At 46.6% G+C, this 23,542-nt stretch overlaps 1 protein-coding gene and 1 long non-coding RNA gene across 4 annotated transcripts; one reads left to right on the top strand and one right to left on the bottom strand.

The window, feature by feature from the left end:
* Positions 1-2,101: 2,101 nt before the first annotated feature.
* On the top strand, positions 2,102-23,023 carry TAL1 (TAL bHLH transcription factor 1, erythroid differentiation factor). 3 transcript variants are annotated; one of them, XM_083447193.1, is made up of 5 exons: positions 2,102-2,533; positions 11,450-12,058; positions 13,547-13,638; positions 16,871-16,921; positions 21,704-23,023. In XM_083447193.1, the coding sequence occupies exons 1-5, from the start codon at positions 2,520-2,522 to the stop codon at positions 22,123-22,125; spliced, it is 1,188 nt and encodes a 395-aa protein (XP_083303319.1). In that variant the 5' UTR covers positions 2,102-2,519; the 3' UTR covers positions 22,126-23,023. The 3 variants fall into 3 exon arrangements, with proteins under 3 accessions (XP_083303319.1, XP_083303320.1, XP_083303321.1); XM_083447194.1 differs by having other exon boundaries at positions 2,324-2,533; positions 16,874-16,921; XM_083447195.1 differs by lacking the exon at positions 16,871-16,921 and having other exon boundaries at positions 2,432-2,533.
* LOC310680227 lies at positions 5,599-6,950 on the bottom strand. The gene is made up of 2 exons (XR_014512705.1): positions 6,837-6,950; positions 5,599-6,294 (listed from the first exon to the last, which is right to left on the bottom strand). It is a non-coding gene; the product is annotated as an uncharacterized lncRNA (long non-coding RNA).
* Positions 23,024-23,542: the final 519 nt, after the last annotated feature.

Raw genomic sequence — 23,542 nt, 5'->3', positions numbered from 1 at the left:
TGAACCCACGACTCTGACATTAAGAGTCTCATGCTCTATCAACTGAACTATCCAATCCAATGTTTTTCCTTTTGTAATTTTATGTTGCGAAAGATCTCTCAGTGTCTGAGATCTACAATAATACCTGATAAAAACATGATAGCAAAGTTGCGGCGTGCTTCCCTGGGGAGCATTCCAAAAACGAAGGGGCTACCGCAGAGAAGGCCATAAAAACCACGCATTATAGCATAAGCTTTAGTGGACTGAGTGCATCTGATCTGATGAAGTGGACTGGACTCCACCAAGCCTTATGTCACAACCAATGTGCTCGTCTTTAAGGTGCCACAATCATCTTCATTGTTTTTTGCGGCAGGAGACTACCCCGCTAGAAGCTGCAAAGTAACAATTTATGTTGTATTAAGAAAGACAATGGATGATTTCAAGCCAATCTGGCTGAAAGCATATTTATTGCGGGGCAGACAACCATTCTTTTATGGTTGCTGCCACTTTCGGGTTTAATTTTCATGGGGAACCCAGTCGGAATCGGATTCACAGGACAAGGGCGCCTCTAGATTCGCAGCATAGCGCCTGTAGTTGGTGTGTCGTGTGGACGTAAATAAAACGCCAAGAGGTTGTATTTCATACGGTGGAACTCTTCCAAACTGATTCGTCTGAGTGTAAACAGCATGATGATCTCAAATACATCATGCAGAACAGTCTCCTAAAACTATCAGCCTTGCCTTCCTGAGTCGCATCGTGTAGTCCAAAATAGTCTGAGGAGAGCAGGCTGAAGCCAGCTCCCCAAAGCTAGGTGGCAGAACACAAAGTAAGTCTACTCCTGCTCCTGCGTCGTCCCCGACCCGCTCACCCCGATTCCTGGACTGATTTAAAGAGCCCTTGTTCTGTAAAGGAGCTGCGGCAGCCTTAAAAAGAAACCTTGAGCGCATCCCTAAGTCATGTCAACGCCTATTAATGACCCCCGGAGTCACTTCCACTTTTCATCCTTTTATTTCAAGGCACCTCGGACGGGAATGCTATATCTGCATCGATCCCGAAGGGAGGTAATTACTCCGCAGTAGTTAACCGGGAGCACACTTAAACGGTTTCCCACCGATTTGAGATAAATGCACCGACACAAAAGGGCTTCCATGTATTCCAGATTAACTGTAGCTGCTTTTCGCCTAGTTCGATGCAAATGAGAACGCGCCTTGCACACATACGACTCTATTGAAAGGAGACGAAATTTGGTTTGGAAATGTGACATTTACTGCTCATCGGTGCTCTGTTAAAATGAATGGGACGCACATCCTGCTAATACTTGCTTAGGATCCGAGAGAATAGACGGGAATAAAAAGGCTCTATTTGTTTTTCTTCCATCCATCAGCGCCTCTGAACTTTATGGATCTTAGCTCCGCCAACTCAATTCTGCATCTATCTCCAGTGGTCGTTCTGAGTCCCTTCCCCAACCGAGCGCCTTAATGCCCCCCTCCGGAATATTAGCCCATCTCCTTCCCATGAAAAGGTTACATATTTGACGGGTTATTTAAAAATAACCATAACTGCGCACTTCAATGAGCTTTTATTCCTAAATAGCACCCCCACCTCTGATTTCCTTAATTGCCCCCACTTCCCTCCGTCGAATATCAAATTAAACCAGCAAATATCGCTAGTTTATGCCCACACATTTTATTTATTTCTTTATTTATTGGCTAGGGAAGGATTTTTTATATCCCTTCCCTTTGTTTACCCAGTTGTACCAGACATGCTGCTCCCCTCAGCCATTTAGTTACACGCTCGCACACTTCTCCCCCTTTTCAATATCTCGATCCATTTTATTTTGGCTCATTAAATTAAATTAAGAGCCGAGTAGGTGTTCCATATTTAATGCCGGGTGTGCTGTGGAGGCGGGTGGGCGGGTGAGGGGGGGCACGCAGAGGAAGCCTGTGGGGGAGAATCGTAACCACCAAGAAAGCTGAAAGAAAAGATCGTTATTCAAATGTGGGCAGTCCTGGCGAATATTTTATTCCTCCTCTTCCCTCCCACGTTTTTTCCCCCTCTGTCTCTTTTTAAAGCGCATCTAAACGCGCGCCCTTGCGCGCGCGCGCACCCGTCTAAAAAAGCAATCCGGCATGCATTCCAAAGTCCCTCTCTCTGCATATCCCTGCAATAATTTTCCGCTTTCCTTCGATAAAATTGCCAAATAATAATGAATCATTTCATAAATAATGGGTTTAGGGGCTTATCAGGGCAGGCGGGCCACTGCGAGCGCCTTATCTCTCTTGGCCACATTGCTCCGGTGTTCCGCTCTCCATACTAAATAGGAAACTGGACGTGATGTGGGAATGAGATCCCGGCGCTGCGAAGCCACCCAACACTCTCTTTCTCTTTTCTCCTTTTTTTTTTTTTTTTGCTTTATCTTTTTTCTTTTTCTTTTTTTTACGGTAGAGGGAGGCGGGGAGAAAGGAAAAGGGGGAGAGGGGGAAAAAATTGCATCCATCCGCCATGAATAGGCCACAAAATGGCTCCAGTCATTTTCACCAATGAAAAGCAAATGGTGAGTAAAAGAGAGAGACGATCGAGACGCGCTCGATATTGTTTTCTCGCGGGTTATTTTGTGCGTGTGTGTGTTTTTTTGGGTATCTTCGCTCCGCAGCCGGCCTGCCAATGGGCCTGGATTAGGTAGCCTTGCCTCCGACAGAGAAGAGGGATGGGAGGCGGCCAAAGAAGTAATAGAAATACTTACATATATATAAATCCCCGCGTCATTCCCAGACTCTGAGGTCGCTCTCATGCGCACATGTGCATATACATATATATGCACACACACAAACGCCTATATACACACTGAGGAAGGGAGGAAAGCAGGATGAAAGAAATATCAAATTATGTGGATGTGTATTTTCATTTATTTCTTCGCCCGCTCGCTGCCTCGCCTTTCCACTGCAAAACCCCTGGATGTTTTCAGGTTAGCTAACGAAACGAGGTAGCTATCCGTCAGGGCGGTTGCTCTTCAGCTGCTTTTGCTATCTGGGAGTTGTTGTTGTTTTAAAAACTCTCTATTTTTCTTTGTGCTGGAGCCCGTTCCCATCCAGCAAACGGCCTGCTGTGAGTCCAGAAGCAAATGTGGAATAAAGTGGAAGCGGGAGGCGGGCTGGTTGCGTGCGAACCCGGTCCCGCATTCTCTGCACGTCTGCTCCCCGGCACGCGTGTACAGAAGACTGCAGCTGGACTTTATCCCTGTTGCTGTAGATAACCAGCACTAAGAAGCTCAGGCTTGGCCCGGTATTTTAAGGCGGGGGAAATGTCTACGGTGGTGGCTGCGGATCGGTAAAACAAAAGAAGCTAAGCCAGTCCGCAGGCGGCAAACCGAGTTAGCCGGCGGATTCAGGCGCTCAGATCCCAGATTCAGACTCGTTTCCCGCTTCTAGTCGCCTCTTTTTCTCCCTGAGATACTTGGATTTGCAGGGATGGAAATCAAATGCGTTTTTTTGCGCATTAGACTAAAAGACTAATAAGAAGTGCGAGGTATTGATGGGAGAGGGATGGGAAGCGTCCAGGAAAGACGGCCTGTCTGAGAAGGCGCAGAATCTCTCTTAAGCGGATACCGAAGTGCGTGGCAGCCTAACAGGCCGCGAAGAGAAGGCTTGGGCGGCCCTCTGTGCGTTGTCGTCCCATGTTTTCCGCGAGAAAGCTAAAGATTTGGGAGCAGACAAGGTGGATTCTTTAAGAAAGCTCATTTGGAGCAGTGCAATTATTATTATTTTATGATTATTATTTATTAACTTAAAACAGAACCTATTTGCAGATGGGCAATATTGCAGAGGGTGGGAATTTCGTTCTCCCAATTCAGATGCTGTCAAGATCTACCGTGTTACAGTATTCAGCTAATGCACGTGTGCATAAAAACAGCAGAAGGCTGAAAATGCAACACATTCCGAACTGTAATTTGTCGCACCCTGCTCCCTTCTTCGTCTTTTAGGAATTCCGATTCTGAATATTTCCTGTAAAACGGGTTCCTTCAAATAAAATTTTAAAACTTCCCCCCTCCCCCATACCAATTTTCACTTAAAACGGTATTTCTGAATAATATAGCCCCAAAAGCCAAGCGAGGCGCTAGCCTGCTCAAATGTTTCCTTTCGTTCTCTTTTTTCCTTCGGTTTCCTGCAGCCAGCATGCTGGTGCATACAGTCCTCTAATTCCTCGTGGTACAAAGAATAAATAAAATAGACTATCATCTGCCTACTAATACAGGGAGCGTTGTGTGTTTTACAGTAGAGCAGAAAAGTGATATATTTGCATCCATCAAAATATGTACACCACAATTATGGCATCTGCGCGCTTAGGAACTGAGAGCAAAAGAATACATTGCATTTAGATGATGGAGAGATGGATAGATAGATGGATAGATAGATAGATGGATAGATAGATAGACGTTTGTGTGGGAATGTAGAAAGGTCGCCTAGGTCCAAATCGGGGGGCGGAGCCTTACCAAGCAGCTCCTCCTCCTTCCCTCTGCGTGTATTGGCTTACACGCAAAAAACATCCAGATCGTGTAGAAGCCTGTACTGAGGCTTTCTCCCTGTAGACGTTTCCACTCGCGCTTCCGCCCTTGATTTATTGACAGACAGATCAGGTAAACACACAAGCAGGCTGCGCGATGTCCTGATGGTAAAACCCACATCTCGCTTGAAATGCGTGATAACTTTGTAGGAGAAGACACCCACAGCCCCTCAAGGCTGCTAAGCTATGCTTCAGAACAGAATGACCTTTACAAGCCCATCGGCTCAGCAGCCTCTCTGCAACTGTGGCCAGACAGAAGCATGCGTATTTAGGCTAGATTACTGCAATGCATTATACGTAGGGCTGTCTTGAAGACAGTTCAGAAACCACACCGGTGCGAAATTCCGCGACCGCATTGCTGACGGGCGCAAGATGATCTGAGCGTATAAAGCTAATTCTGACACGACTCACTGGCTGCCAATTAGTTTCCGAGCTCAATTCGAAGTGCTGGTTTCGACCTGTAACGCTTTGTGCCACTCGGGACCCCACTACCTCAGGGACCGCCTCTCGCCAGGTGAACCAACCCCAGCCCTGTGATCATCACGGGAGCTCTTTCTCCATGTGCCCCCTCTGAATTAGGTCTGCAGGGTGACAACACAATAAGGGACCTTTTCAGTGGTGGCTCCCAGTTTATAGAATGCTCTCTCTCCAGGGAATTGCGCCTGATGCGATTACTGGCTGCTTTTGGGAGCCAATCACGAACGTGTCCCCGCCCCCGACCTTTATCCTGGAGACTTTTAGCTATTGAGGCCTTTTTCAGTAGGTCAGTTGTGTCAGAATGCTTTTAATGTATATCGGTGTTGTTGTTGTATTGAAACTTTATATTGGTTTTAGTTTTGCGATTACATTGTAAGTTGTTTTGAGTTTACAGTCTGTAAAAAAGACGAATAAGTCCAATAATAAATAAATAGTTAATGCAGCTGGATGATACTCTAGTTTACAACTCTCGTTTAATTCAATTTAAGCTTTAAATGGTGTCCTATGCCATCCCTATTATGTCTTAATCATCTTTTTGTAACTCTTTTATTTTGTCTTTTAAAAGCAGCCCGTGCATCTAAATTTTAAATAATTAAATTTGGCACTGGTAACTTATTGTTAGAATAAAAGGCAAGGCAAGAGAGCGGTACTCTCCTCTTTTGTTCAGGCATCCGGTTACCAGGGGTAGACTGCCTCCGAAATGGAAGCTCCGCAGATAACCTTTAACAGACGTCATCTTCCTCCACAAACTTGCTTCTCCTGGCCATCTCTCGATTTTGTAGCAGTGCATATGCTGACGGTGAATTCAGTATGGTGTGTGCGTGTAATCCACGTCTCTCGAATGCTTCTCTCCCCATCCCCCAAACACACACATTTTCGCGTTTCATACATTTCTTTCTGGGTACAGCGTGCGTACAACAAAACCCCAAACGCAGCTCACTCCTCCAGACCCTGCTAAGACGTGCGCCGGACTTTTCCCGCCACTTATCTGCAATTTGCTGGCCGCTCGCTTCTCCCGCAGTTCCGTGGTTGGACAGACTCAAGGCTGCTGGAGATCCAGGGCTTGTGTCAGGAGCAGAGCGAACAACTACCGCAGGGATCGCGGCTTCCTTCTATGTAAAAGGAAGAGCCCCACACCTCTCCCCCACAACAATACAATGGGAAGGAAGCGTCGAAGGAAAGAAAACGATCGTTTCCTTTGCGCCCAAGAGCGAATACAAAAGGCAGGGTACAAAAACAAGCTTCTGAGTCGCACAGGAATCTTCACCAGGCCTGAAGCTGCAAATAATAATAATAATAATAATAATAATAATAATAATATTGTGGGTAGGGGTTTTTTTGCCTGCAAAAGCATACTCGATTAGAAGGAGGGGGTGGTAAGAGATAGAAGCTATCCCGTTCCTTCAGACTTTTCACATCCCAAAATGTGGTTCGGCAAATATTTAGGGGTACATAAAGCGAAATTAAATTGTCATAGAATCATAGAATTGTAGAGTTGGAAGGGACACTGAAGGTCAACTAGTCCAGCCTCCTTAAATCCAGGAATCTCAACTAGATCATACATGACAGACAGCCATCCCATCTCTACTTAAAAACCTCCGAGGAAGGAGAGTCCACCACCTCTGGTGGGAGTCTGTTCCACTGTCGAACAGTTACTTCTGATGTTTAGTCGGAATCTTGTAGCTAGACGCCATTGGTTCGGGCCCTAGCCTTCGGAGCAGGAGAAAACAACTTTTTCTATCCTCAGTGTGACAGCCCTTTAGATATTTGAAGATGTCTATCATATCTCCTCTCAGTCTCCTTTACTAGGCTAGACATACCAGTGGTAGACGACTTCTCTCTCATTGGTGAGACTGACTTCTTTGAGACAAGATTGTTAGTGGCGTGGGGAATGGAGAGATGGGGGTGAAGCTTTCTGTCCCCCCCTCCCTCCTGCTGGACTCCTGTGGTTACTGGTAGGAAAGGCACTTCTCACATACATATGATAATTGACGCATGAACCGGAAATCGAAACCAGACTGCGAACCTTAACATTTCCTTCGAAACTAACCCCATCAAAATCAATTGTACTTATTTCAGACCGAGAATGCGTTTAGGATGTGAGCATTGATGTGAAATATTATGTTATGGCCCATTTGCACAGACACTCATTTTCCCCTGGCTTTCTAGTTAAATATACCCCCTACCCTGCCCAGATCTAAATAGCTCTCCTCGCGCTCCACTTCCTCAGTCCCATATCCGGGACGGATCCCTCCTGATCCGAGATGCTTCTTCCTCTGCTTAAGCCGTGGCAGGAGGCAGCATCCTGGGCTAGCCCCTCCCTAAATGCGAGCCCCCTCGAGGTAGGAGGAGGAGGAGAGGCGGCCTTGATAATGAGAGGGGCTTTGTGGAGGCAAGAGGCGAGGGGCTGCCGCTGCTTAACATCTGGCAGAGGCCAATTCTACCTCCTTGTACAGTATCAGAAAGTCCAATTAAAAGGAGGAAGGAGGCGGCCGGATTGGGTGGGTGCTGCTGCCGAGGCAGTTGAAAGCAGGGGAGGGGTCGTGACTGGTCAAAGATAGAGTCGTGCTATCTTGATGGCGCTTTCCTCCTTCTCCACGACGCCCCCCTCCAGCCCCCTTACTCTCTCCAAAGCTGCCACCCAAAGATCTCCCTCTTCCAACCCATCCCGGCAGAAGCCGAAGGAATGGAAAGAAAAGCCCCGGTCCCAAACGGAGATTTTGACAACAAGGAAATCCTGCTGGTTTCGCGGGCGTTTAGGACATTCTTGGTGGCGTGGTCCTTCACTGGTATGGTTGGGCTGGGCTTGGGCAGGTCCGTCTGCCTACAAAGCCTTGAAATCAGGTCCCTTGGTTTAAATGATGCTTTGCTGCCACAGCATACGAACTGATTAATTCCGAGCAGCAAAGCGACAATCGCATATATAAGCCACTTGTCATATTCGCTGCTGGGTCAGGTCTTTGTATTAATTCCCAACTTGGGTCGGTCCAGAGGTACCAGGGATCGCCAGATCCATTATATCCCTGCTGGACTACTGAAGTCTTCAGGGAAGTCACTGGGGGCGGTGCGGTGGCTGGGATGATGCTCAATTTGTAACCACAAAGAGTCCTCCTGCCTTCAACGTTGCGAGGTCTAATTTTGTGCAGCTCCCTCCCAGTTGAGGCCAGACAAGTCCTTCCACCCCTGAACTTACTGAAGATTGTCGTCGTATTTCCTGCAGGATGAATTATGATTTTATAGTTTTAACTCGCGTTCGTCTTTTTATGATAGGTTAGGTCTCCTGCACACAGAGACAACCGCAATCAAGCGTCATACCAATCGTTGAGATAAATGATAAAATACTATCGAGTTCATGGGTCTTATGGGCTGCAGCGTAAGTCTGGGGACAGTCGGGCAGGTCTGAATGCTAGATATTCTAAACGTTCTCCATGCTGCCCTTACGGGGTATAAATCCTGGGCGGGGTATAAATAATAAAATTTATTATTATTATTATTATTATTATTATTATTATTATTATTATTATTAAATTAAGACCCTATGCACTAGTAGCCAAGGCGTTGGGAATCCTTCCTTATGTACTCGAGAAACTCAGTGTGGTGTTTTGACCTTTGAGGTCCAACAAGCGTAGGAGTTGGGTTAGGCCACCCGCCCTCAATGGTCTTGGGCTCCCCGCGTTCCGCTCCCCGCTTCAGCCGCTGGTCTTGCTTGCCTTTCGACGCGCCAGTGTTCGGAGGAGAGCCCCGCTGGGTGGGCAGAGACAACTCCTCGGCCGATCCCCGGGGGCTGTTGTGGTTTCAGTTCGCCAGAAACCAATATAAGCCTCGGTTTTTCTATGCAGCCGAGCGAGGCGCTGACCGGATTTATGCTCCAGGCGTGAAATTAACAGCCCGCAGCTCAGCGGAGAAAGCCGGACGGGAATAATTCCGCTGCATTTAAGCGATTTAAACGAAACACCATAAAATATGGATTTCTCTAGGCCCCCTCCGCCAATCAGCCCCAATATAAATTGCGTTTCAAACGCCTCTATTTCTTCGTGCTTTGTTTTGTTCTTGCTTTAAACGGGAGCCCTGATCTACTGTTTGCTTGAACGCAACCAACCCATTCACTAGCTAACCAGGACCGCCGGTTTGAGGCTGAAATCCTGAACATATTTCACTCGGTCCTCGGGAACCAATCTCCTTGGACTCAGAGGGACTCCGGGAAAATCACCCCAGCGATGTGTTGTGTGTGTGTGTAGGTGGGTGGTTCTAGGGATGTATATTCGGAAGATAGCACCCCTCATTCTCGTGGGACTTGCTTCCAATTAAGTGCATATCGGATTGCCATCTGAAAGGGCTACCTGGTCTACCAAGTATTTAAGATGAAGCTTATGCCGTAATAATTTTTAGTCTTTGAGGTGCAACAGTACTCCTTTTGGGGGGCGGGGAGAGGTGTCAAGATATCAGCACGGCTACTCCCTCTGCAAGTATTATGGAGATAGTTGGAAAAACCGAGTTTGGGCTCACAGACAGCTTCCTGTTGTTTGGCGTTTCTGGATCAAACCGGAAGCCATTCCCCACCCCCGCAGCAGTCTGTGCCACCAAATAGCCTTAGAGTTCATCGCGATCCCCAGAAATCTGATGGCTGCAAAGCGATAGAGGGGGAGGGTCTCCGTTCGTTATAATAAAACTGTGTTGGCTGCGGCCAGAAGAGTTGGAACTGAGACACGTTTGGTTCTGCTGATCACAATACTATCGCCGATCGGAACATTTACTTGGAGAAAGGCCTATTGACGTAATCGGGAGAATTCGAGTCAAAATGTGTTGTGAAGCCCAAATATTCGAATTTAACTGGCTGTGTGTGTGTGCGCGCGCCCAGGTTCGGGATAATTCATCTATTTCGTGGAGCGCTTGGAGGTTAACAAATCTGGCTCTGTTCTCAGAGCCTGGGCGCAGCCGACTTTGGGAAAGTGCCTTTATTTCGCGCTTTGTTGCAGCGAGGAAGGCAAGGCAAGTGTTGGCTAGAGGGAACACTCAGGACGAGAGTCCTATTACCCCCCCCCCAAAGTATTATTAGTTGAAGGCATCGATATGGCTATGCAAAGTTAATTTAAAAGCTGATATCAACCCCAGAGTCGTTCGCGACTGGACTTAACTGTCAGGGGTCCTTTACCTTTTTATCCGGAAAAACACCATAACAGAATACATCAGCATTGCGATTCACTCAAGAAACACCTGAGTTTTCATTTCATTTTAATTTTGGATCGGTAGAATAAATAAAAAAGGAGATGGGAACGCAGTTACAGCGCTGTTTTTTAAGAGGTTATTACAGACAGGTGAATTCCTTCTTTCCTTCTTTCCTTCCTTTTCACTCTTCCATTGTGATATGATTTCTTATTACACCCCCCCCCCCAATTATCCCTGACATTAATGTGGAATGAAAAAGTTTCTCTTCCGCGCAGGCTGCTTCAGCGAATGGTGGCGATTTTCTTTTTATTTCAGCAACAAAGATGCTTTGCTGGCTTCCCTTCGTCTCCGTCTCCTTCTCCCCACTGCACAACTCCTCCTCTTTTGGTTGACACTGTCACTCTGCCACCGTCCTCCTCTTCCACCAAATGGTAGATATCTGATCCTCCGGCCGCTCTCCCCACCCACCTCATATCTGTTAGCATGACTTCCCCGAGGCCACCCTCACTCTCTTAGGAAACGCACCCGCGCAACACCTTTGCGCGGTATGCGCGCCCGATTGCCACGAAGTCCGAAGGGTGCGTGTGTGGAATTAAAAAGCAAAAACGAGATATGGGCAGGGCAGGCAAAGAGTTTCCCGCAAGAGGATGGAGGGCGGGTTGAAGAGAAAATCCTTTCGCTTTCCTGGGACGCAGGGAAGTCTCAGAGCCGGAGGTTGGGGAAGGGACCCCCTTTGCTCTGCCCTCTTCTCCCGTCTTAGATTCGCGTGGGGGTCCCCGCCCGAGCTTGCCCGGCCACCGGGCCACACAAGGGCCGCGCGCTCTACGCGGCGCGCCATGCTAGCCGCACAACTGTCCTCCGCGGCTGCTGAGCGGCCCTGAGCCGGTGCCCAACCCCTCTGGGCGCCCGCTGCGCTGCCAATGACAAGCGGGCGACGTCGCGGGCGGGGAAGGCGTCGCTTTCTTTCCCGATCCTTCCTCCTCCCAGTCTTCCAGCCCTTTTTTGGGGTGGAAGCTCGTCTCGTTCGCCCTTCTCCTTTCTTCACCCTGAGCGCAATTTTCCTCCCTCGTCTCCCTCCCCGTTTCATCTTCCTTCCTTCCTTCCTTCCTTCCTTCCTTCCTTCCTTCCTTCCTTCCTTCCTTCCTTCCTTCCTTCCTTCCTTCCTTCCTCTTCCTCCACTTTCCCTTTCTCCTCCTTTCCCTCCCCTCCCCGCCCCCCCGCGCGCCCCTCCCTCCCTCACGGCTCTCCTCTCCCTCTTTCTCCCCAGGATGCTGATGGAGAGGCCCCCCAGTGACCCGCCGCGGGATGCCGCGCACGGAGCCGGAGCCGCAGCGGAGGGCGTCGGCGAGCCGGACTTGGGCTTGGGCTCGGGCAGCCACAGCGTCGGCGGCGTTGGCGATCGGAGGCGCGGGGGGATGGCCCTCCCGGGGGAGCCGGCGCTGCTCAATGGGGTTGCCAAGGAGACAGGCCGGCCGCCCCCCTCCCCCGGCCCGGCGCCCCCCGCCGCGCCGGTGCCCGTGATCGAGCTGGTGCGCGCCGGGCGCCCTATAAAAGCCGCGGACGCGCCGAGCGGCGCCAGGCAGAGCCAGCGCGAGCGAGACGGAGGCAGCAGCACCAACAGCAGCAGCAGCACCAACAGCCGAGCGCAGCGCGCCGAGCCGGCCAGCGCCCTTGCCCTCGCCCTCGCCACCGCCGCGGGCACAGGCACGGGCACGCCCCCCGCCGGCGCCAACCTCACCAGCAGCAGCAGCAGCAACGCCAGCAGCGACGCCCGCATGGTGCAGCTCAGCCCCACGGCAGCCCCTGCGCTCCCGCTCCAGCCACCTGCGCGAGCCATGCTCTACGGCCTCGGCCCCCCGCTCAGCACCGCCAGCAGGTCCGCCGCAGCGTCGGGGGAGGGAGAGGGGGGAGGAAGGGATTTTTCTGCCTGGGCCATCCGTTCTCGGCTTGGTTTGCTTAGGGTCGCCTTTGTCATATGCCACCATTGTCGAGGATGTCCTCCGGTTTCACAGAATCACAGAATTGTAGAATTGGAAGGGAGCACGAGGGCCCTGCAGTGGAGGAATATTTTGCCCAGCGTAGGCTTCGAACCCACGACCTTGAGTTTAAGAGTCTCATGCTCTGGTTTGGGGGCTTTGCCATGCCCCCACGCTTCCTCTCTCTCCTTCATTTTTCTTTTACAAACCAACATCTGTTTCTTTCCCCGCTCTTTTTTTTTTGTCCTCTCGCCTTCTTATGCCCTCTGAGTGCCAAACCTGAGCTGTGTCTGCCTTTCCCTTTTGTCCGCTTGCTATAGAGAGAATTGATTTTTTGCCTTACTTGCTACGAAATTAATAGCCGCCACCTTCGTCTATAGGAGCCAGAAGGAAACAGATTCTCTCTGGTGGATCGCCTGTTCTCTATTGACAATCAAATTCAGTGGCCCCTCTGTATACGTCATTTTCTAAACCACAATTATGCATCATTTTTAAAACAATAATGATGAAGGAACCCGTTGACTGCCAGGTCTTTTTTTTTTTTTTAATGCCATTTGTTAAGTGTACGGGCTAGAACTGTAAAAAAGGCTGTGCCGTGAAATGCCATTGAACTAACTAGCATTACTAACCAGCAGACGTTGATAGCCTTAAAGTAACAAAGGTAATGCTAGCGCTCTGGATCCCTCTCCCACCCTCCCTCGCCGAGAAATTGTCTATAGTGGAAGAGATCAAAAACAGAGAGGAAACATTTCCTCCCAGGGATTATTCTGAGTGTTTAATCAATGTGTTGCCTCCATTAGTTAGGAAATTGTTGAGGTTCCTTTTCACTGCCTGCAGAAATGCAATGCAGTTTAATCGCAATTCATATGTATATTAAAAAGCTCTGTCATGCCAGGGCCAAGCCTTCTTTGAGGTTAGTAGATGCTTCCACAATGATTCCCCCCCCCCCCCTTGTTACACAAATCCTTTAACCCTGGTAAGCATCCCTTGGGCTTAAAAAAAGGTGCTGCAAAGTATACCTTAATTCTTCCATTAGAAGCACTCTGAAAGTGCTTCAGGCCCGTGTGTAATACATCTGAATCCTAAGAGCATCTTATTTAGAAGGTGAATGGGTTTCAGGGGAACTTACATCCAAATAAATGTGCTTAGAATTGCAGCTCAAGGTTTCTCGGTGTGTGTGATGAGCATCTGTAATATGTGCATATATGTGTGATGTTATGAATGCTCATCACACAATGCCCCCCTTCCCACACTCACACTCTCTCTGCATATGCTCAGCTGAATGGGAGTACGTTCAAAGACTGCCCAGTGTCCTCAGCAGAGATCTGCCTTGCAGTACTGTGCTCTCTCTCCTCATTTTCTCCTGTGTTCTGCCTCTTGCTTTGCAGTGGTTTCTTTGGAGAGCCAGATAACTTCTCAATGTACAGCAACAACCGAGTAAAAAGAAGACCGTCCCCCTATGAAGTGGAGCTCTCTGATGGTGAGGAAGCTTTTTAAATTTGAGAGTCTCAAGAACTGTGAGCTGCTAGTTAATTTCCTGTTATTTTTGTGCTGGCGGGGGGACGGGGGACGGACAGATTATGATCTACAGGTGGAACTTGCAACAAAACGTTGTAGTAGCAGTCCTCCTGCTCAGCGTTCCAGCCAGCCACACCTCCTGTCATGCTTCCTTCACTCCACAGCATTCCATAGCCATTCAGCATGCTGAGTTCTGCTTGGGCTGTTGTCCTGCTTTCAGGTTTTCCTCCCCCCTCCAAATGATTTTTGTACCTAGCAAACATTGAGGTTCCCCCAAGCCTGCTATCACTTCCCTCTTGTGTGTGGATGGTGTGTCATTTTGGCGACTTAAGGATCTGCATTTGGTGAATATACGATGCCTAAGTACATAAATCAGAGGTAATTAACATAGTTGTCGGACTCCAACTCCCATCAGCCCCAGCCAGCATGACTAATGGCCGGAGATGATGGGAGCTATAGACCTACAGCACCTGGAAGGCACCGTGTTGGCTTCATAGTAGTGATGATGATGGTGACAGTAGCAATAATGGGAAAATGTTGGGATGAAACCAATTGGGTGGTATTCATTAAAGTTTTACTCAGAGCAGATCCATTGAAATGAATAGGCATGACTAAGTTAGGTCCATTAAGTTCTGTGGTTCTTCTACTCTGAGTAAAGCTTAGTTGATGACCACCCTAGGAGGGAGAAGACAATATTTGCCTACTATATTGCCCTGGTCCTGTAGTTATTCATGTATTTAGGCAATATGCACTAAGCAAAACCAGTTTTTGGAAATCAAAGGAGCGTAGCCATCAGTGTTGGATGGGGTTTGAGGGGGTGAGGCCTTTGGACCTTCAGCTGGGTCATGTGTCCAGATGTTCTGGAGCTTTCAGGGCTGGACTTGGGTGCAGAAGCCCAGGGCCTCAATCAGCAGAACAAGAAGGAGGGTCCTCTGAAGCAGCAGGACTGGCTGACCACATTTTGAAGCAATACACAATATTGTAGCTGTGAAAAATGCAAATTCCATGGGATTGAAAATAAAGCTGCCAATATCGTGATGCTGTTATAGGAACCTATTGTGTCCAGTTCTGGCCACCTTACCTCAAAATGGATATTATGCAGCTGGAAAAAGAATAGCTAAAGGACAGCCAAAACGATCACAGGACAGGAGGAAAGGTTACAACACTTGAGCCTTTCTTTGTTTAAAAAAACAAAAAGAGATGAGTAAGACAGGTGGCAGGATAGAGGTGTGTAAGGTGTGGAGAAAGTGGAGAGAGAGAAGTCACGCTCCCTCTCTCTTCATCCCCTGAAACTGAATGTTGGAAGGTTCAGGCAGACAAAACAATGTCCTTGATAGAGCCTCATTGAACTATGGCATTTGCTTCCACAAGAGGCATCGATGGGCACCAACATGGATGGCTTCAAAACAGGATTAGACAAATTCATGGAGGAGAGGGCTTATCAGTGGCTACTACTGATGCCTATGTTCTACCTCCACTATCAAAGAAGGCATATGCCTCTGAGCACCAGTTGCTGGAAACTATGAATGTATATATACTGGCCTTGAAGTTCATGGAATAATTTAAAAGCTGCCTATGAGCAAAAGGTTGATTTTAGGCTTCTTTACACCTGAACCATGTGAAGCATCAGTGTATACTTGACTGGTGAGATGTTCCTTCTTGGCTTATATATACTGAGGACATGAACTTAAGCCCCAGAAGTACTACTAGCCTGTCTGGACTGTGTATAAACTGGGCATGTGTTCTTGTAACCACCAAGCTGAACACAGCCCAATCAGTCATGTCCAGATTCTCGGCAGCCCTTTCGTAGCCTTAGGCAGGCAGCAATATGACAAAGAGGGTTTGCCTTAGTGGGGCACAACTTGTGCAGGTCGAGAATCAAAGAAGCCAAAGTGAGGATGCAGAACAGGTTTTATTGATGTGGGATAATGACATGAAGTAGAAACTTTGTTAAAAACCCCTGGAACTAATTCCATGAATGGGACACATGCTGTCACCCACACCTCATTTGCTCAAGAACTGCTATGGAGAAATTGGGTTATTGTGACCATGGCAGCCTGATAATCCCAGGGTAATTAACTGGCAAAATGCCATTTGGAGGTCAGAACTCCTTCCCAGTGAGAGGTCGCCACTTACAGAACATGGTGAGGATTTGTAATGTATTTCAAAGCAATAGAAATATCCAGTGGTCATGATCTTGCTGCTTTTCAATCATTTATGTTTAAATTAGGCATCAAACAAAACAAAACAAAATCACCTGAAAAGATTGAAATATATCTCCCACCCTTTTAATATTATATTTTAAATATCAGGTTTGACATTTCCTCCATCCATATTGGCAAGGTGGTTGCTTGCTTGCTAGCTATGCTGCTTTACATATGCTTAGTAATCCTCAATATTCACATTAACAGTCGTGCTGGCTCTATTAATGAGCCCATTTTTATATTTCATCAAACATTTGACTTTGTCTGTTGCTAACTCAGTTGTTCACCTATTGATATTTCCACAATTTATAAAAGGACTGGATATAATTTGGATGCCTCATTGAAAAGTATACAGATTGGCAGCATCTCTCCAGGGTTTCAGATAGGGGCCTCCTCCAGCTCTTCCTAGGGATTGAACCTGAGACCTTCTGCATGCGAAGCAGATGCTTTGCCACTAAGCCACAACCCTGGGTTGGGAGGCTGCTGGAAAAGCAGTACAATGAATCCACACGCCAGGGCTATTCAATTATTTTTACAGGCGTTTTCAAAAACTGGGATTAATTTTGTGATGGATTAACTCTGTGGGGTATTTCTGTGGTTCTGTCACCTGAACAAGCTAAGAAAAGAAAGCAGAAAATGATCAACCCCAATGAGCCCTAAGCCTACAGAAGCCCAAACCAACAGTGATCCTAATATATTTGATTCAATCCATTCTAAATGCAGTTTTGCATTATGTCAAGGGTGGCCTGTGGGCTGCTTTGACCTCTGGGGACCTCTCCAAGGGCCTTGTGCCAGTGACCTATAAAGTGTGTGGGGTGATCAAGAGGTTGCCCTACATTCACACCCACTGTCTCCAGGACACACACACACACACACACTGCTGAGGTTGGGTGGGATTTGAAACCATGACCCTAGATAGCAATCTCAGGACAATTTTCCACAACTGAACACAATTTTCCCTGTACCCTCCTTCTTTTCACCCCTCTACAGCAGAAACCTATGGCGGGTACTCCTCCATGCGACAGCAGAGTCCCAATGCTGGTGAGGACATCATCATTATTTTTTGTTCCATTGCTGCCGCCAAATTCTCAGGGGCCATAGGGAAGAACTTGGGGGAGGGGAGCTGGGCTTTTGGTGAACTACCCCTGCTTTTCATCCTCAAAGGCAAGACTTGGGAAGTATTTTTAGTCTAAAAGATGTGCACCAATCAACTGGCAAAACGCCACCTTGTTCAGGGAAACTAAGGTAGAACTTTGTGATCTCTGTGATGCGGTAGATTGGATGTGGTAGACTGATAGGACCAGGACTAAAAAGTTGGATTTGTATCTGTGGGATGAGAGTTCATATTCCATCTTATTTATGAACTGAGATTACTTCAGATGTGCCTGCAACACATGACTTTCTCCAAGCACAGGTAAGATGGTTGGGGTTCCTGGAGAAGTTCCCCAAACAGAGACCCTCTTTCACCCCAAAATAAATGCATGAAATCAAGTCCACAGGATAAGGCTTCTGGTATATTAAAGAAGGTGGGGAATCTTTTTGGCTCAGTGGGCCAGATCACTATCTATCTGCAACCCAATGGATCAACTTTGACAGTTGGGTGTGGCTTGTTGGGAATAGCTTTGCAGGCCAAACTGGGACCCTTGCTGGCCCTAGTTAAGTCTGTGGGCCAGAGATTCTCTACCGTTGCTGCAGTAGGTTGATCTGAAGTATAAGGTCTGGAGAATAGAGAGTTGCCTTCTCACAACTTTTTCACAGCTACCAAGTTTGTGATCCAATGAAAAAAGCTCAATGCCACCAATACCCCCGTAACTTAAGAAAAATGTCTCCACAGTCAAAGAGTTTTTAGGGCTTAGTGCTTAGTTCAGCCATCAAAACTCAGGATATAAAATTTAGATTGGCAGATCAATTTGGATAATGCTAGATTTTTATTTCTATTTTTTTTTTTAAAGAAGTTTTGCTCATGGGTTGTGAAAAATATCCTCTCAGATTGAGCGCTTCAGTGGAAGTAGATGTAATATTTGTTTTCTCAGTCATGACATGTTCTTAAGATAAGCCCTCAATATTTTTAAGCCATGCATAAATGGATCAGGAACAGGGCCAGTTTCCAGTTTTACTGCCACTCTTCTTGTCATGAAAACTGTTAGGCAGGTGGAGCTCCTTCTGTTGAACCTCCTGCAAGGAGGGATTTATAATCTGTATATGCACAAGGGCACAAGGATCTCAAATACAGGGTCGCCATATTCCCCAAAGTTAAAATCCGGAAAAGTTGTTGACCTTTGGGGAGCATCTTCCAAAAAAATAAGTGTTTTTAAAGCATTTTTTTAAAAAAATATTGCTCTAGTTGCCATACATCTGGATTCCCACCGACATTTGGCCGATTCTGTGAAAATCCATCCAGACGCCATTTTGGCACTCCAATTCCTGGACATATGGCAGCCCTACTCAAATAGGCACCTAAATAAATCCTTGACACATGTCTGCTTTTCTCAGCAATTGCCCATCTCTACTCTGAATAAAGAGACAAACTATGTAATTTTGTATGCAGAGATGGATGCACTGGGCTATTTCTTCCTTGCAACATATACATCAGGAAGCCAGTCCTTGCAGACTCACCCAGGCATATGTACAGGGTGGTGCTGCTGGGGGAGAAGACAGCCACTCCAGGTTTCAAAATAATTGTATATTAAGTGTGGATTGTCAGGAGGGAATTGGCTCTTGGTGTGACTAAAAGCAGAGTGTCTGTGAGCATGTAAAGAATTGTTTTTCTTAAGCATTAATTCATCTCAGTCCAGGCTTGGTGTCAGCACCAGGCCACTGCCGAGCCCCCAGTACTGAATCAGAGGTCACTGACAGTGACGTCTGCCCTGAATTTGGCATTTTAAAATTTCCCACAATGCTGCCAATATAGCCTGACAACCACCATTTTGTGATTTCTTTAGTGGCCCATGACAATGTTCTGTCAGGGGCACTGTGTGAAATTTAAAATGGAGCCTCCTAGCGGGATGTCATTGCCACCACGTCTGCAGTGCCCACGAATGTAGAAGACCCGCCAGAGGGCAATTTGCTCCTTGAGTCCTAGAGTTGACCCTGTCTCTGTCAATTCCATTCACCTGGCTTCTGGATCAGAGGGCAGGGGATCCATCAATAAGTTTTTTTGCCTTAGTGCTTATCCCTTTGCAAACTGAGAACCAAATCCAGCTTTGAGCAACAGCTTCCTCCGCTTAATACCTATCGATTCAGATTTCCCTGTTGCAACAGTTGACCTCATTACATCTCCAGCCCCCTGACCCTTCATACCTGACTGCCCACTCAGACCAGTTACCCTTCACCACTGCCACCAGTGCTGCTGATTTAAAAAATGCCAAATTCATGCTGAAGTAAATAATAATAATAATAATAATAATAATAATAATAATAATAATAATAATAATAATTTATTTGTACCCCTCCCATCTGGCTGGGTTTCTCCAGCCACTGGGCGGCTTCCACAGAGACCAAAAATACACTAAAATGTCACACATTAAAAACTTCCCTGAACAGGGCTGCCTTAAGATGTCTTCTGAATGTCAGGTAGTTGTTTATCTCTTTGACATCTGAAGGGAGGGCGTTCCACAATGCCTCGTAAGTCAAGTATGTGCAATCTCCTTCATCTGCACAGTGCATAATTCATGCAGAATATAAGGGTAAACATTGCTTATGGAAAAGACAGGGGAATGACACTTGCTACTGCCTTCTGCTGTAACATGTGGTGATTCTTGCTCTTATGCACAGGGTTTTCCTGGTCACCTGGGTTGGCATCGGGAAGGAAATTCCCCCCGCGGCACATTGGCAGACACCGGGGCTTTTTCGCCTTCCTCTGGAGCATTGAGCAGGATCATCTGTTAGGATCAGGTGGGCGTATCCCACACGATCAATTTCCTGCTTCGATTGTTGGGTGGACTAACTTGTGGGGAACTGCTGGGTCCTAGGCCCCTTTCCCTTGGGAGGTGACTGCCAACGGGCATTGAATTCTGCTAAAATTGAGTATGTGCAAATTGCTGGAAATGGGTTGTGAATTACAGTTATTGGGCTGTATCCATGGCGGTTTTGCACTAGTGGAAATCATTTCTGTTTGCCCAAGATGATTTTTACTGATCTCCAGGAGAAGCTAGTCTGTTTGGAGGAATGGAGCAATGCCCCATCAGCCCAAGTCGAAGTTCCCACCTGCCTGCCATCTTTTGTATAGTGAGCCCAGAGAGGGGCAGTGTTGGTTGTCAGCTTCCTCCTCATTACTCTCAGGTGGAATCTACACACATTTTTTTTTTTTAAAAAAATGATGCGAAAATGCTTTTAAAAAAAGTTTGGAAAAATACATTGAATTTGGCATAGCTCACTTTCGCCCTCTAGTGTCACATTTGTATATTGCACTTCACAACACATTTAAAATGTTTTATTTGCATCTGTATCACTGAGTCCTCAGTGTCATCATTATGGAACTCAGTAATGAGGAGGATGGGGCAAAACTAGAATTAGTTGGCTCTGCCTAGGCATGGTTCCACCTACTGTGCGCCACTCTGACTTCTGCCATACCAGTCTCAATGGGCACCTCAACTAATCTCTCCTACCCACTGCAACCCAGGTGTCCCCTGAAAAGTTGTTTCTGATGGTTAGGAGACCCTCCTGATCAGTATGGAATATGAACCAGAGGGTTGCAGTAGATGGAGGTCTTTTGTGTACGTGTGACAAAAATTAGGGGCCCTGCGTTGCACAAGCAGAAGCTTTTTTTCACTGGAACAAAGCCAACTTGGGATGCATTCTGTACCAAGCAGTTGAAGTTCTCTCTCTCTCTCTCTTGGCCCCCTCCTCAACACTGGGCCTCAGTTATAAGAGTATTTGGTGGATCTTAAGGACCCCAATGCACATAGCATGTGTCATATCATGAACACCAGACTATCCAACTGGGTGTTATGAGTTTTTGTAAGATGAAACAATTCACAGTCTGCATAATATTTGGTTGTTTGATTTATATCCCATCTTTCCCTCAAGGAACTCAAGGTGGCATATATGCTTTCCCGCCTCCCCATCATATCCTCACAACTACCCTGTGAGGTAGCTTAGGCTAAGAGACAGCAACTGACCCACTATTGAAAAGTGTCAATTTAGCACCCACCACCACCAATATGCTATAGATGATAGATGATAGATAGATAGATAGATAGATAGATAGATAGATAGATAGATAGATAGAGATAGTGTCTCCCTGAAGTGCTGTATGTATATTCCTTTCTGTTAAGGATTCTCTGATTAGTAGCTAGCCAAGCTGCACTGTGGGATGAGACTTCAGGTTATGTTGCTGCAGAAGAGATTGGGTTGAAATACGAACTGATTATAGTTTGTGCCACACCTTATGAGAAGATAGAATTGGGCACCTGTCTAATTTCTGTCTCCCGTTCCAGTGATGAAAAGTGTACCTGGCTGGCTCTGCTAAGATATCTACAGATTGTACTGTAGGAATGAAGGAGAAATCCAGTTTTTATGCAACCGTATCTAATTCACACTTCTGAAAAAATACACAAACTGAAACATTTGCATACAAACAAAATTGTGTATTTTAGGGGAAATTTACACTAAAATGCTGAGTAATTTTTGTGAGGTTTTTTAATTCAAAAAAATTGCAAACTGATGCAGAAATATGGTGAACTGAATTCAAGATGGGAAAAACGAGAGATTCGCCCATCCCTACTTGAAAGCCACACTTTAATAAGTTGTTTCGATGTGTTCATGTTACTGTTTCCCCATGAATTCTGTCACTGCTAAACTTGCATTTCTTTTTATTTGTAGGTCCTCACACAAAGGTGGTCCGTCGAATATTCACAAATAGCCGGGAGAGGTGGAGGCAGCAGAATGTCAATGGAGCTTTTGCTGAGCTCCGCAAGCTCATCCCAACTCACCCGCCTGACAAAAAGCTGAGCAAGAACGAAATCTTACGCCTGGCTATGAAATACATCAATTTCTTGGCCAAGCTGCTCAATGACCAGGAAGAAGAAGGAAACCAAAGGGGTAAAGTCAGCAAAGAGAGTGGCCTGGTGCAAGAGGACCTTCTTCAGGACATGTTGTCTCCAAACTCAAGCTGTGGAAGCTCATTAGATGGAGCAGGAAGCCCAGACAGTTTCACAGAAGAACACGAACCATTAGACCCCAAGCAGCACACAAGAGCTCTCCACCATTCTATTCTTCCCATTGAAAACAGTGCACAGCGATGATGAACCTGCAAAGAGGCACAGGCAGGCCCTTGAATACATGGTATCTGGAATTTATGCATGTCCTTCACCCCCCTCCTCTTGAAAAGAAAATGGGTACTTCCCAAGTTTTCCTGTTGGCTTGAACAAGAGAGCTGCATCACAAAACACAGATGGATCAAGTGCATCTTCACTGACAGAGCATTGATGGCCTGGGAGGGTTGTCTTGTTAACTCTGTGTTTTTGAAAGAGTTTAACACTCAAAGGTGGAAATATGCAGCCATCTCATCTTGTATTCATACAAGGTTTAAAAGGGATTGGCCTGACACTCTGTCCTTCTGCAGAGTTATCACTGCTTCAGTATTGTGTTGCCCCTCGTCCCCTGTCATCTGTTCCAAGCATCTTCCATAACATTGTGCGTCCGTGGGGCCATGAAAGCCCTTAAAAACCATCCCTGCAGTGTGGTTTTTCTCCAGCTCACTTTGAGAAAATGTATGCAACTTGTCTGCCTTCACTCAAGAGCTTTGCCTTTCTGATGAAAGAAAGGAAATAGTCCTTTGCGAAGGAACAGCTGACTTTGTGTTGTGGGTTTCTCTGATTTTTTTAACAAATTAAATCTAGCTCAGTTTTGGGTTGTTTGAGGTCTTGTCTTTATGATGGTGGAATTTTTTTTGTTTAATTCCAACCTGCAGTATCTGTTGAACTAAAAAGGTACATCAGTGAGGGTTTGTTTCCCAACTTCTGACATTTCATCACAATGATGATTTCTTCTAACCTGGGTGAGCAGCAGCATTTTCTTGGATTTCTTATCATGGGGTTTCCTGGTTTTATTTTTCCTGAAACAAGCGTGATGAGAAATTGTGTGTGTATGTAAATATATATTTATATACAAAACTGATATAAACAATGTTTCAGTAATGCACTTTGACTTGTTTGGATTTACTTACATAAAAGTCAGGGGTCACACGAGCCACTAGGAGCTTCTCCTGCACAAGATCTGTGTAAATGAATGGGAGTTGCACTAAAGCATATCCACAAACCATATTTGTGGTTGATGCTGTTGGTCATCAGAGTCAGGTTCTTGCTGGGAATGGCAAATGGCCAACTGTGCTGTGTGCCAGACATGCTAAGGGTGCCTCCAGATGGAGTATTCACCCTGACTTGCTTGTGGAGAGGCTAGACAGCGTATCAGTGCATTCCCCCTATCACAGGTGGGTAGCTGTGTTGGTCTGCCATAGTTGAAACAAAATAAAAAAATGCCTTCCAGTAGCACCCTAGAGACCAACTAAGTTAGTTATTGGTATGAGCTTTCACGTGCACGCACACTTTTTCAGATACCTATTCATGCATGCGAAAGGTCATACCAATAACAAACTTAGTTGGTCTCTAAGGTGCTACTGGAAGGAATTTTTTTATTTTGTTTCCCCTCTCACTTATTGCA

This window comes from Podarcis tiliguerta (genome assembly GCF_965153285.1).
Source record: "Podarcis tiliguerta genome assembly, chromosome: 6".
In the NCBI taxonomy this organism is placed as follows: Eukaryota; Metazoa; Chordata; class Lepidosauria; order Squamata; family Lacertidae; genus Podarcis; species Podarcis tiliguerta.
This window is presented reverse-complemented; position numbering and strand designations above follow the sequence as displayed.